At 43.8% G+C, this 15037-nt stretch overlaps 1 protein-coding gene across 4 annotated transcripts in view; it reads left to right on the top strand.

The window, feature by feature from the left end:
* The window catches only part of KHDRBS3 (KH RNA binding domain containing, signal transduction associated 3), a 100533-nt gene that overhangs the window by 45043 nt on the left and 40453 nt on the right, over positions 1 to 15037 (top strand). For all 4 annotated transcript variants that reach the window (XR_014444037.1, XR_014444036.1, XM_083144888.1 and 1 more), the window contains 3 exons: positions 4944 to 5071; positions 8543 to 8659; positions 9412 to 9558. Coding sequence is in view for 2 of the 4 variants with exons in the window: in XM_083144888.1 (XP_083001014.1) it covers positions 4944 to 5071; positions 8543 to 8659; positions 9412 to 9558 (392 nt within the window). In the remaining 2 variants the exon portion in view is untranslated. The remainder of the gene's footprint in view (positions 1 to 4943; positions 5072 to 8542; positions 8660 to 9411; positions 9559 to 15037) is intronic.

Consider the following 15037-nt stretch of genomic DNA (forward strand, 5'->3'; position numbering starts at 1 on the left):
GGCAAAGTAAAATGGTTCAATTTGCAGCAGCTGTGGATCATTTTGCATGGTAACATTGCATATAAGATCTCTCCAGGTCATGGTCAATGTTAAAGATCCACTCTGTCTGCTCAGAGGGCACTGTTTCATTGAGACTGATGGTTTGATTTCAGTGAGACTGTTTGATCGTCACCCACTTAGTCTTCTTTTTTCATGACTTCTTAATTTCCTTTGTTAAGATATAAACGCGTCTATCATTAATGCAGTGGCCCAAACAGCCCCCTTTGGCATGCCAGGTCAAATTTTGTTCGCTTATGTTTGCCAAAAAATGCATCTTCGTCCTAACGCACTCTGACTATGACGCATACGGTTTTATATATCTGTGTGCGACTGAGTTTCTGCCCCTTACTGCCACCAAAACCCTTACACAATTTATCTACATGAAGGCTGCCTTGGGGGAGAGAGTGCAGCCAGGGGGAGGAGGTGGTCTCCGTTTGCCTCATTGTAGCCCCGCCCCAGCTTCACAAGGGCCACATTATCGGTATTACAAAGCAGGCGATGGGGCTCCGATGATGCAATTTAGCGCATGTTTCATCATTGCCTCCTTCTCTTGACTTCTCAGATGGTAACGGGGGAGCAATGAATAGGAGGGGTGCAGATAGGCGGGGGAGGGGGTTTAGTAGGAAGCCAGACTCTTGCCTAATTTTATGGGGGAGGGCAGGAAGGGCCACCCAAATTTAGAAAGCCTTCCTGCCATTCTGGGAGAGTAGGCAAATATGTCCTGAATCCCTTATTTCAGCCTAATCTTCAATACCCCACAGCCTATCAGCCTTCCCAATACTGCCTAAAACTTACCCCTCCAGGGCCTTACCCTCACCAGCCCCGGCATACTTACAGTACATTGCTATTGCGGGCAGTCAGGAATCTCGATGCGGCATTGTAAGCGGTGTGGGGGTTCCGGCACTTGTCTACTGAAAGCATCCCTCTGAAACTGTATACGAAGTACTCAATTTATCAAAGTATCCTAAAGTTATCAGCTCAGTCTCATCATGTGTTCGATTTCCATTGTGATGCGACTAAGATGTGTTTTCATCAAGAAAAGACACTCCCTCTGCATGGCGCATTGAGGCTAGATGTATCTGGATGGATCTGTGCAGTTCTTTTTGTACTTTTTTAATATAAGTGTTATGTTTTCTACTTAACTGTGTGCATACTGTCTAGCTGTAGCCACCCTAGAGTACAGTAGTGTTCATTCTCATCAGTAGCCTGTTCAGACCTGTTCGCACCATCGTCTCCGATGGTGGGTGTGTGCTCATAGTCGCACATGCGTATGTGCAAACCCCGGCAGCCAATGCCTTAAGGGAGTTTTTCACTTGCCAAGGCATTCGCAAAACGATTGGCACCCAGAGGTAAGTTGCTGGGGTCCGCCCATCATTTCATAGGCGTGGCCACGAAAACGGTTGGCGCGGCCATAGAAACGCTGGGCATACCTATGATAACTAAGACATACCCGTGCCTGCTCGTGGGTCGGCGGATGTATTCAAGGCCCACCCCAACTTCGGCCATCATGGTGCCGTATAAAAGTACTTAATGTTATCTGCAAACAGAATAAAAATTGGATGGCGAGTAGCGGGCACATGTGTGCGGATGTGTAAGCCTACACATTCGCTCGCAGCTTAGCACGTGGATTCGGGTGGCGGGTGGTCGTATGTGCGGTGGGGCAGCATTTACCTGCTCGTTAGTCAGCGAATATACGAAACCTAGCGAAGCAGGACTGAATTAGGGCCCGTGTGTACTATATTAAGGTTTTTGTTTGAGCCGCTTTAAATAAAACCGGGTAACACGTTGCTATTCTATATTTAAATGCTGAATGTAAAGTCATTATTCCGCCGTCATCTCAGGACGAATCGCTTTGTTTGTCTTCTGTTTAATGAAAATTAAGTTATATTAAACTGTCTACAAACTGGGTCCCATTAGTCACTGTTATCTCCAAACCACGATTATCCAATTCGCCTCTGGAGATATTTTGTAGCAATAAGATACCCAGTGGTATAAGAGGCATACACAAATAGAAGTAAATATTTGTACCGCAGATCATTGTCTGTTATAATCACCGCTGAAAGCTCTAAACTGATAAATCACAATCGGGATTGGAGCACTACTGGCGTTATCTCTATCCTGTTATACTGTATCTTTATATCCTAAAGCTGACGCTCTTTGTGACTTCAATTAATTCCCTAGATCTCTACATAAACCTTTAGTCCGTTTCTTGTGCAGCACAAATTGCATTTCATATTATTTATATATTCTGTTTTTAATACGCCCCCGAACATCTGTAAAGGTACAGAGGGTATTTAAGTGTAATACCCAACCGCAGATTGTCGTAAATGATTTTTCAGATGTAACATCTGTATCTTTAAGTTTTTTTTATTTATTTTTTATAATCTTTTCGCTCCATTTGAAACCTTAATCATACATTTCACTTATAGCAAAGCTGTCCTGCGTTCCGACACAACCTGATGGTACAGAATCTAATCTGTGGATTAGTAAAACAAATCCCGCCAGCCTCAACCTTGAAATATATGATTATAGGTAGAAGCGCCGATTGTTCAAAAAGTAATTATGCTGTCGCTTCATATGTTTGATTTTTGCAAAACGTATTGTAGATTTTTTTTTTATAACATTGGGGAGACTATTTACATCCATAGATTTATAGATACAATACATTTGTGACTGCAAGTAGAACAAATGTACGTTTGTGTGTACGTGAGGCTTGCAGGGTTGTAATTTGTAAAGGTTTTACTGTTTTCTGGTTACAAAGTCACCGTTTGTAACAAAGATGAATTATCTTTCCGTCGCCCTGGGAGCTGTGTCATCATTTTTGTCCCCAGAATTGAACTCTGTATTGCAATTTCTTTATGTTTTTGGCAATTTTGTTTGAATCTTGTGTCAACAGCACCGCACGCTATTCAATTTTTCATGCCCAAGTGTCAGGGAGATAAAGTTCCTTATTTTTCGTATATGCTTAAAGCTATAAAACCGTCTAGAAAACATTTTTACTACCTCTATCCGGAGTAACCTCTTACACACTGGAAGATATATCTGCAGATCAATGAATGTACAGATAAATCTATCTTCGGATCGGACAGCGTGTTACCATACGCACCTCCTGACTGATATCACAACTTTTAGGGTGCGCCTGCCCAGTTTAAATGTCAACCATTGTCAGCTCCTAGGGGGTAATTCAGGCCTGATCGCACGGTTGTGCGCTCCGTGCTCTCGCCATGGGTTCTTTCCTCCCTCTATGGGGGGTTGTTGTCCCCCACAAGGGAAAATATTCCCTGTATGTCAGGATCCCAACTGTCGGACATTTAACAGTCAGGATTCCAATGTCGATATAGTGACCATTGGAATCTTGTCGGGAGGATATCCGTCACCTGCATTTTGTAAAGGGGTACACATTGTGTTATTAGTCTCCATGTTCTGCTTGTGTATTGAAATCCTGAAGTGAGAATAACTCTAGCCAATCAACTCTTCAGAATGTTGATAGCTGCACAGATCATTTTAGGAGAGGTAGGTGCTGAACTTGGAGGCGGTTTTCTGTCCTTTCATGTGGTTGTGCAAGATCAGGGATGTATTTTACGGTGGTGGTAGCATTACATTTTGGTAAAGTATATGGCACCATAACCAGGGTTGTTTGTAGGGCTGGGCAATCCACTGGGGAACCATGGCCACTCTCTTTTTAAGACATTATTCTATGCAGTCTGGCTGTCTGCATGGAATACTGTTAAAAAATGTCCCACACACAGTGGCCGCCATTTCAGGAGAGAATCTTCTGAAGGATACTAGAGGAGGTGGCGGCCATGTTTGGTTAGACATTTACTTGACAGAGCCAGAGGACTCAGTCTCGAACAGCAGTGCTGGGATTGTGGCAGGGTAGCAGCATGAAACAACCCCTAAAAACAAGCAGGTAGTGTAGCAATCATATACAGTATTTGTTATGTGTTCTGATGCGAGGCATAATCTTGTGTCAGTTGCATAATTATGTGGGGCATAATATGGTGAGAGGGGCATCACTCTCTGGGGCAATATATGGTGCAAGAGGCAATATATGGTGCAAGAGGCATCACTGTCTGGGGCATAAAATGGTAAATGGGGCATTACTTTATAAGGCATAATATCATGCAAGGAGCATTACTGTGCTGGACACAATGGGGTGCAGGGGTATTACTGGGGGGCATAACATGATACAAGGGCCATTACTGTGTGTGGCATAATATGATGCAAGGGGCGTTGCTGTGTGTGGCATAATATGGTGCAAGGGGCATTACTGTGTGGGGTGTAATATGGATCAGGGGGCATTATTGTGTGGGTTGTAATATGGTGCAAGAGGCATTACTTTGCAGGGCATAATATGTTGCAAGGGTCATTAATGTGTGGGGCATAATATGCTGTAAGGGGCATTACTGTGTGGTTCATAATGTGGTGTACTATTGTGTTGGTGTAAGGAAGTCGTTCCCTGGATGGCCATATCCCTTTGCAGGTAGCAGGGGAAGGAGGGGGCAATTTTTTTCGCATTCGTACTGAGAGCCAAATTGTCTAAATAAAGCCCTGTCCATAACAACCAATGAATCACTTGCTTTCCTTGTCAATCTTGCAATAAGATTATGAAAGCTAATTGCTAATATGTTTCTGTGGTTTGTGTACAGTATTTATATAAGTAATGATCCACGGTAATGTGTGGGGAAGTGAGTATAAATATGGAGGTTTTTGCAGTCTGGGTGGTATTTAGAAAGAGCATTGACATAAACTAGCTCCCATTAAAATAAAAGGGAGAGTGCTTTTAATGGAACATATGATTTACATTCACAGCTCTTCCAACAATAATTTCACGTATTATTAATACTGTAGATTAGATACTAGATACAGTGTTTTATGTTTTTTTTTTCTCTTTTGCTTTTTAGAGATTGAAAAACTTCAGAAGGGAGAAGAGAATGAAGACGACACTGAAGACCAATATATTGATGTTGTGATAAACAAGAACATGAAGCTGGCACAAAAAGTCTTAATCCCAATCAAACAGTTTCCTAAGGTAGGTCACCTTCCACATCTACTAAGTATGATTTCCTCTTCTGTGGATCACTGCATGAAGGCTGGACACTTACAGATGTGTCCACATACATCTCTCCGTGTGATACAAGGGGCGTTGTGCAACACTTGAGCGCCGTGTATGGTGCCGAACTGTAGTGCCTTTTGTGTGCCTCTTTTTTTTTTTTTTAAATGCATCTTAATTGCAAAATGAAGCAAACCGCTTCAGTGCGTGCCCGCATAAGAATTTTGCTGCATATCAATTTAATCAGCAGAAGCTGCTTGTGCACCCAATGTGTGAATAAGGTGCACTTCAATGGAAAAAGTTGAAAAAAAAATGGCATCACACACCCTCCTCTGACATCACACAGCCTCCTCTGACATCACACACCCTCCTCTGACATCACACACCTTCCTCTGACATCACACAGCCTCCTGTGACATCACACAGCCTGCTGTGACATCACACAGCCTCCTCCGATATCACACGCCCTCCTCTGACATCACACACCCTCCTCTGACATCACACACCCTCCTCCGACATCGCACACTTTCCTCTGACATCACACACCCTCCTCTGACATCACACACCATCGCCTAACATGCCTAGCATTTATCCAGACAATCCCAGCTTTTTTAGGCACACCTGCAGATCTCTTAGCACTCCCACTAAACGGCCAGTTACCAGCCTCTGGCACCCAGTTCCTATCAACCACCTTGCGAATGGCAAGCGAATAGAAAAAAGTAGCAGGATTTCATTGCAGTACGGCCTTGCACACGCATGCTACGGTCCGCACAAATATTCAGTGTATCAATAATTGGCCGATGAGGTCTGAAGTACCTTCTATGTCAATAACAATGCACACACCTGCAGTGTGTTACCCGTACATGATGTCAAGTCCTGACTATCAGCAATGACAACATGTCCGGAGTCATGTCAAGATGATGTCACTGAATGATATTTTTCAGTGTGTGTGTGCATCAGATCGTTTCAAGGTATATTGCTTGAAACGATATATGCTCAAGGAGCATATTGTATAATATTTGCCTAGCAGAGGCAGAACTCTGGGAGGCAATGGAGTCATCTTCCACCGGGCTCATGCTCCCAAGGGGGCACCTCTACTCCCCCTGCAAGTTTAAATCCGTTATTTAAAAGCCTAGGATATTGCTTCTGCAGCTGAGTTCTTAAAGATATGTGTTATCTATCTATCTATCTATCTATATTTCTTAACAGAAGTGTGTGTGTGTGTGTGTATGTGGGGGGGGGGGGGGGCAACTGTAACAAACTTAAGCCACTGTTGCCTAGGTTAATTAAGTCTCTGTAGCCGTGCCTGATTATCCAATAGGCTGATTAGGCTCCGCCTAGCGTGCCAGGACGATGTTTGCACCTTGCAGGTGACAGCTAAGGAACAAAATTAAAGCCTACTTTATTCCATGGATATCGCCTACTTTATTCCATGTATGTCAGCTATCACCCGTCCCAATGTACTGTGAGGTTCTTAGGTGACTGCCAGATGGCTGTGCCAATGTAACTTACTGATGGAACCATTACTTTACGCACATTGTGCTACAGCGCCAGCTGGGCAGCCTAAAGCCAAAGTCTCCTTCACACGCTACAAGCATTAGATCCTACATGCCAGCTGTATAACCTTTGTTACGTTCACATGGGCAGTGAGACTGACGAGTGCCTATACACAGGGCTATTTCTCAGCAGGCTCCAGCAGGAACTGAGGCCCTTATTCTAGTTGACTCTTTCTGACAAAATACTTCTTAGATGGACAAAACCATGTGCACTGCGGGTGGGGCAGATGTTACTTGTGCAGAGATAATTTGATTTGGGTGGGGTTTTACTTCAAAGTGAGATCTATATTGCAGTGTAAAAATAAAGCAGCCAGTATTCACCCTGCACAGAAACAAAATGACTCACCCAAATCTAATTCTCTCTGCACATTTTAAAACTGGCCCCCTGCAGTGCACATGGTTTTGTCCATCTAAGAAGGGTTTTGTCAGAAAGAGTGAACTAGAATAAGGGCCTCAGTTCCTGCTGGAGCCTGCTGAAAAATAGCCCTGCCTATACACGTGTGTTTAGCAGCAATACAAGTGTATTTGCCTAGGGTGCCTGGAACCTTTAATCAGGCCCTGGTCTACAGATCTTATTTCAGTTGGAAATAATGCTAAATTATAACACTAGTAGGCGTAACTAGTGTTTGTCTATTGTGCTAATCAATGGGTTTACTGGTTGTCTACCAACTGAAAAAGGTGCAGTGAGTTTCATGGGGCAGATGTATTAAGCCTTAACAAGAGATAAATTCAAGTGTGATAAGGAGAGATAAACGTCCAGCCAATCACATCCTAACTGCCATGTTACAGGCTGTGTTTGAAAAAAGTCAGTAAGGAGCTGATTGGCTGGACGTTTATCTCTCCTTATCACACTTGAATTTATCTCTTGTTAAGGCTTAATACATCTGCCCCATAGTTACTGTACTTCAAGTTACTGTATGTACAGTAATACTTGAATCCATATCATGTAATTATTGGACTATGGTATTTAAAAATGAAGCCAAATCTCTGCTTTCATCAGTGTAAAAGTATAAACAATCTAACTGTGTTTCAGAAATAAAAAATGAAAAGACAATTTACAAGTGTAAAGATACAGTTCCTGTTTTAAATTGTCAGTAGTGAAATAATTGGTTGCAAAAGGTGCAACATTATTACAGTATATGGTGGAATTTGTGGGTTATTTGGGCCACCCTCCTCCACCGCACAATATGCACCGCACAATATGCAACACTGCAGAGGGTGACAGGGAGAGGTAGAGGGTGATAAGGAGAGGCATGGGGAGGCAAAGCAGGACAGGAAAAAACAATGGGTGACAGGATGAGGGTGTCAGGGGCATTACTTGGCCCTCAGGGGCCCCGTTGCACTGCACCTGCTGCACCAATTGTAGTTCCACCTCTAGTTACAATGCAATACAATCAAATTATTGGCCTAATTCAGATAATGTTCCTATGCAAACCTGATAGTTTACATACTGCACATCTCCAGTGTTTTACGATCTGAGAAGCCGTTCTGTGCATATACAATTCCGAGGGCTGCCATGTTGCTCTCAGTGCTGCAGAATGCGGCCACCTGGAAGCGGCAATAGGGCAGAAACAGCCCGCGGTACATGTCTGAGGGACATGTCTGCAAGGTTTTCTGGGCATGCTGAAGCCGGTGGCATCTCTGGCTGCAGCACTGTGATATGCAATGCCATACTGAGTAACTTAATGGTTACTCAGATGTCTGATGTTAACACAGATGGTTCAGACACAGCAGATCACAAAAGCCTACAGATGGCGTCTATCTATACAAGACTCCTGTGCCATTTGCCCAGAGGAGGCATACAAAGACACAGCTTCTCTGCTATTGTGTCCATCTCAGGCCCAATATTTATGATTAAATGTTCTTCTAATATTATATTTTCCCATCTTTGCAGTTTAACTTTGTTGGCAAGCTCCTGGGTCCACGAGGAAATTCCCTCAAACGATTACAAGAAGACACACTAACTAAAATGTCCATACTTGGAAAGGGATCTATGCGGGATAAAGCAAAGGTAAGCTTAAGAATACTCCTGTTAGTATACTAAACTGTATTAGACTGATCTGAACGGGATAGTACTGATGATGTCATAGTTAGCATTACTGGCTCACCACACGTAGGTCATGAGTTCAAATCTCACCATGGCCGTATCTGTGTGAGTCTGTATATTCTCCCAATGCTTGCTTGGGTTTCCTCTGGGTACTTTGGTTTCTTCCCGTACTCCAAAAATAGTCTGGGAGGTTAATTGGCTCCCAACAAAAAATGAATCCCAATGTGTAAGGTTGTGTGTGTAGATGGGCCTAGTTGTTCTTATCAGCCGTCAGATTCTATGGTTCTAAAGGTGCATACACACTGTACAATTTTTTTGACCAATTTTGTTGAAAGACTTTTCCCTTGAACCCAGTGTCCTGGATGAAAGATGATGACGAAAGATATTGACGACAGACGAAAGATATAGCTACAGTTTATAGGCTCTTTTTGAAAGATATCCAAATTGAACTGCATTGCACAGTTGACGAACAATCTTGATGAACAACTGGTGGGTATGCGCATCATCATTCGTCATTCGTCATTCGTCGCAGTTACACTAAAAGATATTTTGACCAACTTTGTTCAGAATGGCCGAAATAAATGAAATTGGTCCAAAAAATTGGTCAAAAAAATTGTACAGTGTGTATGCACCTTTAGCCTTATCCAACACAATGTAATTTATGTATACTGTACGTATGGTCCTTAATGAAAGAAAATGTCTTGTTTTTGCTCCAGGAAGAAGAGCTCAGAAAGAGTGGAGAAGCCAAATACTTCCATTTAAATGATGACCTCCATGTCCTCATTGAGGTGTTTGCTCCACCAGCAGAAGCCTATGCCAGAATGGGACATGCTCTAGAAGAAATCAAAAAGTTTCTTATTCCAGTTAGTATCTTTTTAATATTTTATTTTAAAGATCTAAAGTGAAGACTTACATTGCCTTGCCATGCTACTGTTCTTTTAACAAACCAATCTGTATAGACGGAACAGTAAACTACTACCTATACACTTGCCCCTTGCTTCTGCAAAGTTTTTCAGCACCCTAGGCCAAAGTCCCACCACCAGGACCTTAGATGAGCTTATGGAGGTGGCATCTAATAAGTTCCACACTTGCCATTTGCACAGTGGTGCAACAGCTGGGGCCGGGATTTAGGCTGCCTAGATGATGGAGGTCTCGTGAAGGACGGGGGTCAGATAGGCCGCACACTGGGCGGGGGTTGCACTGTGCAGCGTTACCCACCGCTGCTGCTCCTTCTTTTCCCCCACGCAAGCAGGGGGAAGGCACGCAGGTAGAGAGAGGCTGGGAGTCAGGCAGCCATGCGTTTTGTGGGTGCCGGTCCCTCCGTCCTCAGCGGTCAGGGAGGGATGGAGCGGGGCCGTGGAGAATCAGTCACTGCGTGCAGGGGGAGGAGTCAGAGATGCAGGCACTTCCTCCACGTCCCTGACTGACTGTTGCAGCAGAGCAGTGCCGCTTTTGTTCTCATTACCCCCCCCCCCGTGCAGACCCTGCGGCGCTGGCTCCTCCAGAAATAATGATACTGTAAATGCTAAATATATTGTGGTGCTTGTTTACAAATTATAGGATAACCCCACAATTTTTTTTGGTACATTTTAGAAATAAACATTACTGACTCCTCGTAAAACACATTATTAATATTGCTTTGTTAATGAGTTCTGTTGTGTATGGACGATCTTTTCGTTGATCTGTCTAGGGAATAGTAAAGCTCAAGCTTATATTATTATCCACTATTTTTTATTTTCTATAAAAGGAGCATTTTATTTTTCGAGCGGTCTGTTTTCCTGGTTACTGCTCAGGTGGATCTGGGAGAAGCCCCTGCAGTGAATCGGTCTTTGAAGACTAGGATTTGATTAGCATGTAATGAAAAGGTTTTAAAGTACAAAGTTATGTAGCCATTCACTCCATCAAATGTCACTGTCTGGATTAAGGCTGCTCTCTACCAGGGTACTGAAGAATGCTTTCAGTTTAATGACCAAATGAGGTCAGGAAAGTCCAAATAGACTGTTTGACGAGCTCCACAATCTGGGAACTTTTTTTTTTTAATGGTAGGCACATTTCTCAAAGGTTTGTTGGGTCTATAATGAAATCTATTCTGTATGAATAGAAATCATGTTGGGCTTATTTGGCCAAGAAGCTGCACAAGAGTTTCCTATATCCGGACCTTGTGTACCTTCAGCAAGTATTGTATTATTTCACCTTTTTATGAACTTGGGTATTAATTATACAGTATATTAGGGTTATTCACCACCATAATTATAGAGCAGATCTACCAAAATACTGTATACATTTATGTGATAAAACAGACTTCTGAACAACATAGAATTTTGTTTTTTGTAATGGAAGCACAGAAGAAGGGATGGTCATCGAGCACTGATGATTTGAAATCATTGATGGTTTATGGCCGATGTCGAATACTTTTCAAATGTAGGTTAGCTGGGATCTTGTAAATTGCTCAACGCGTTTCGGCGTGTTCACACGCCTTCTTCAGGAGCTGGAGTTGGGATGTGGGAGAACCAGATGGTTACCATCCTTCGATGGCGCAGCAAAACCCAAGTTTAGATTTTTTTTCCCAAGGTGTTGATACAGAGCATAGCTCTGCCCCTGACATCCCTGAAGCCCTGTCTTCACATTCTGATTGGCCCATGGACCAGTTAGTCAAAGAAAATGGATGACCATCGATAGGTAAGTATCATAGGGGCAGATGTATTAAGCCTGGTGGAGAGATAAACTGGAGATAAAGTGGAAGGAGATAACGCACCAGCCAATCAGATCCCAACTGTCATATTTCAAACACAGCTGATTGGCTGGTGCGTTATCTCTTCCATGTTATCTCCACTTTATCTCCAGTTTATCTCTTCTCCAGGCTTAATACATCTGCCCCATAGTTTGTTACTATCAATGGCTGGTTGCAGTATCGCCATTGATGGCAACCATTGACGGTGACTGCAGCAATGGCCATCCCTATACAGAACGGGTTTGCTGTGCAGGTTTCATATAAAACTCCAGTATCTTTTAATAAGTAGTCTTTACAAATATTTTATATACGTACAGGTGTGTCCTCCTATATATGGCGATGAATTACTTTATGAAACTTGTACAGTATATCGGTGTGTGAGCATGGATGACGAAACCAAAATCTTTCTCTAACGGTCAAAACCATGTACACTGCAGGTGGGGCAGATGAAACAGGTGCAGAGAGAGTTTGGGGAGAGTTATTTTGTTTCTGTGCAGGGTAAATACTGGCTGCTTTATAATTACACTGCAATTTAGATTTCAGTTTGAACGCGCCCCACCCAAGTCTAACTCTCTCTGCACATGTTACATCTACCCCACCTGCAGTGCAGTATGGTTTTATCCATGAAAGAAAGATTATCTTCTGCTATCCAAGCTGAATCAGGCCCATTGAGCGATATGAGTACTGTTGGGCAGATTGGACCGGCATTTCACCTATATATATAGTAGCTCAGTGTGTACCGTTGATATGCGTGCTCCCATGGTTGCAGGGAACAACGTTAGGTTTAATTGGCTGTACATCAACCCTAGTGATATCACTAGTGACACCATGGATGCTAATGAAGGCAGGAACAATGATCGTTATATCCTTCACTGGATTCGGTATGAAATCCCGATGGTCAAAATCCCGACAGGGTCAAATTCCCGACTTCGCTCGCAATGCTTTGGGCACGGGGCACTATTTTATTCTCCCACCACACCCTAGTGGATGGTAGGGCATGAAATACCACCTGTCGCATATGTCTGGTCAAAAAGCAGTGAAAAAACCCATGTCGACCTCGCGACCTGTCGACCGAAATTCATGTTGACTGTTTCACCTGTACATTCTATATGTCGGTATTTTGACCTTGTCGGTATTTTGACCTTGTCGGGATTTTGTCCTTGTCGGGATTTTGTCCTTGTCGGGATGTTGACCCTGTCGGGATTTTGACTGCATCCCCCTTCACTAATATTGCTCCAGAGGGTAGAAGGGAAAGCTGGGCTGGCGAGGATATGTTCCAATGTCGGAATGAATCCCTGTCACTCAAGTATGCACCCAGCTTTAAACAGGAGTACCAAGGGTGACCTGTACCCCCTTAGGACATGAAAGCCTCCCATGAGGTGTACAGCCTACAGCATGACCGAGTTACCTTTTCTACTACAAAGATATTATACCTAATAATAATAATTATAACTGACAAGGCATACAATAGAGAAGTATGATAGCTCATGGGGTATGAGCATATAAATGCTAAGAACCCACTGCATTAGGATATTATGACATCACTCAAACAGTAGTCAAGACTGCACTTATTGACATTGGGCGAGGCTATTGCATCATGACAATCAACGCATAATCATTATTGCCAATATATTCATAAATACTTAATAAAGTTTGACTTTTTCCCAACCACTCTAAATCTTCAGCCTAATCAGTACTCCTGTATTCAGCGGACTACTTTTTATTAATAAAATGTGCTGTGCGGTATTCCCCTGTCTTCACAATTCTGTTTAAGGGAGATAGGATGAATGAGCCAAGAACCGTACATTCTATCTACCATTCGAAATATGAAAATGCCTTTTATTTAATGCTTCAATGTCCTTGAAATATCGGATCAACTTACAAAGCCCCTTCTGTGTTTCCGGACGTACGGATAAGCTTTTTGTGCTTCTGAAAATGTGTAGTCTCAATGGCAATCCCAATCTCCTTCTCTTTATAATGATACCGATCATGTTCTAAATGTAATTAGCATGTTAACCTATTCAGGCTACGGAGCCTTCCTAATGAGGCCAAGCTAAGATGTATCCTTGCCTGCGGTCATTATCCCGTAGGAGTGGAAATTGGGAAATCTCTTAATTAGATTTTCTCCAGAGCACCTGCTCATTTCCACACCTAAAGCTGACGGAGATCAGGACATAAAGGCCCTTATTCTGATCGGTGCGGCCCGATCAGAATATGCGGCCACGACCGTGCAGGCGAATCCCCGCCTTCCATACGGATCGCCACCTGCCGTCCGTACACGGATATGTGGCCATCCGCATGAAATTGGACGGGGATACGCCTCCTCCATGGTGGGAGCAGCCCCTGCATTCGATGGTCGCCGAACATCGAATGCAGGGCCGCACGCTCCACCAGGTCCCGCAACACAAGACCACACGGACACTTGTCCGTGTGAAATCTTGTATGGGGGCGGGCAGCTGACATCCGGCGATGTCAGATGCCCGCCCCGTACCCACGCGTCACGGCCTCATTACCATGCATACGCCCCGCGTTTGCATGGGAACGCCCATGAAACGCAGGGCGTATGCATAGGGTAATGAGGATAAGTAGCCCCTCACGCCCCTCTACGCCCCCTGTGCGGCGTATAGAGAATCCTTGCGGCGAAATCGCCTGCACATGCGCAGAGTGACCTCTGCACATGCGCAGAAGATAAACATCGGCGGCCCGTACGCAAGCGGGAATATCCGCATCGATCAGAATAAGGGCCAAAGCCAGGACATCACTCCGGTGATAGAACGTATCAAATACTGTCTCGCAATGCTTACGGATTCAACTATCTGTTCTGACTCGTTGGATGTCATGTTTTGCTCTATATTTTGAAAGCTAGACATGATAATTGAGAATTGTTATGAATTTAAAGTATGTGTTGGTTCTTACTGTACTGTATATAAAATGTTTTAGAAAATCTCCATATAGATGTGTCCTCGTGCATCTAACCTCAAAATGCCATTTAGCGGGAGATGTCTGGCGTGAGTAACCCACCAGATCCTCTGTATCTTTGCTAACATCTGGTGGGGGTTTTTTTGCTGAAAATGCAGCTTAGTCACAACGCAATGGGGCAGATGTATTAACCCCAGAGAAGAGATAAACTGGAGATAAAATGAAAGGAGAGAAAGCACCAGCTAATCGACTGTGTTTGAAAATGACAGTTGGGAGTTGATTGGCTGGTGCTTCATCTCCTTTCACTTTATCTCCACTTTATCTCTTCTCCAGGTATAATGCATCTGCCCCGCTGTGACTAGAAGGCACCAGGAGACTGTGTTGAGTGACACAGTCCCTGACATTGACATGACCCTTACCTGCTTTAGCACATCATTTGTGCCCGGGTACGGCTGGCATCAGAAATGCGCGCGGGGGGGGGGGGGGGTTAGGGGCAGGAATAGACAATTGAGACAGGCCTGGGATAGATCAGCATGTGAGCAGTAGTGTGCACGTGCATGTTCCCAGCCGCCAAGTGAGTTATTTAAGGGTAGCAGGAGCAAAGCTGGAGAACCGCTGTCAACTTCTCTTCAAGTGGGAAGATCACTTTCTGCTACCGAAACTCAGCTGTGTCCCAGACGTTGCCGTATACT

This window comes from Crinia signifera, chromosome 5 (genome assembly GCF_055691185.1).
Source record: "Crinia signifera chromosome 5, ASM5569118v1, whole genome shotgun sequence".
NCBI lineage: Eukaryota > Metazoa > Chordata > Amphibia > Anura > Myobatrachidae > Crinia > Crinia signifera.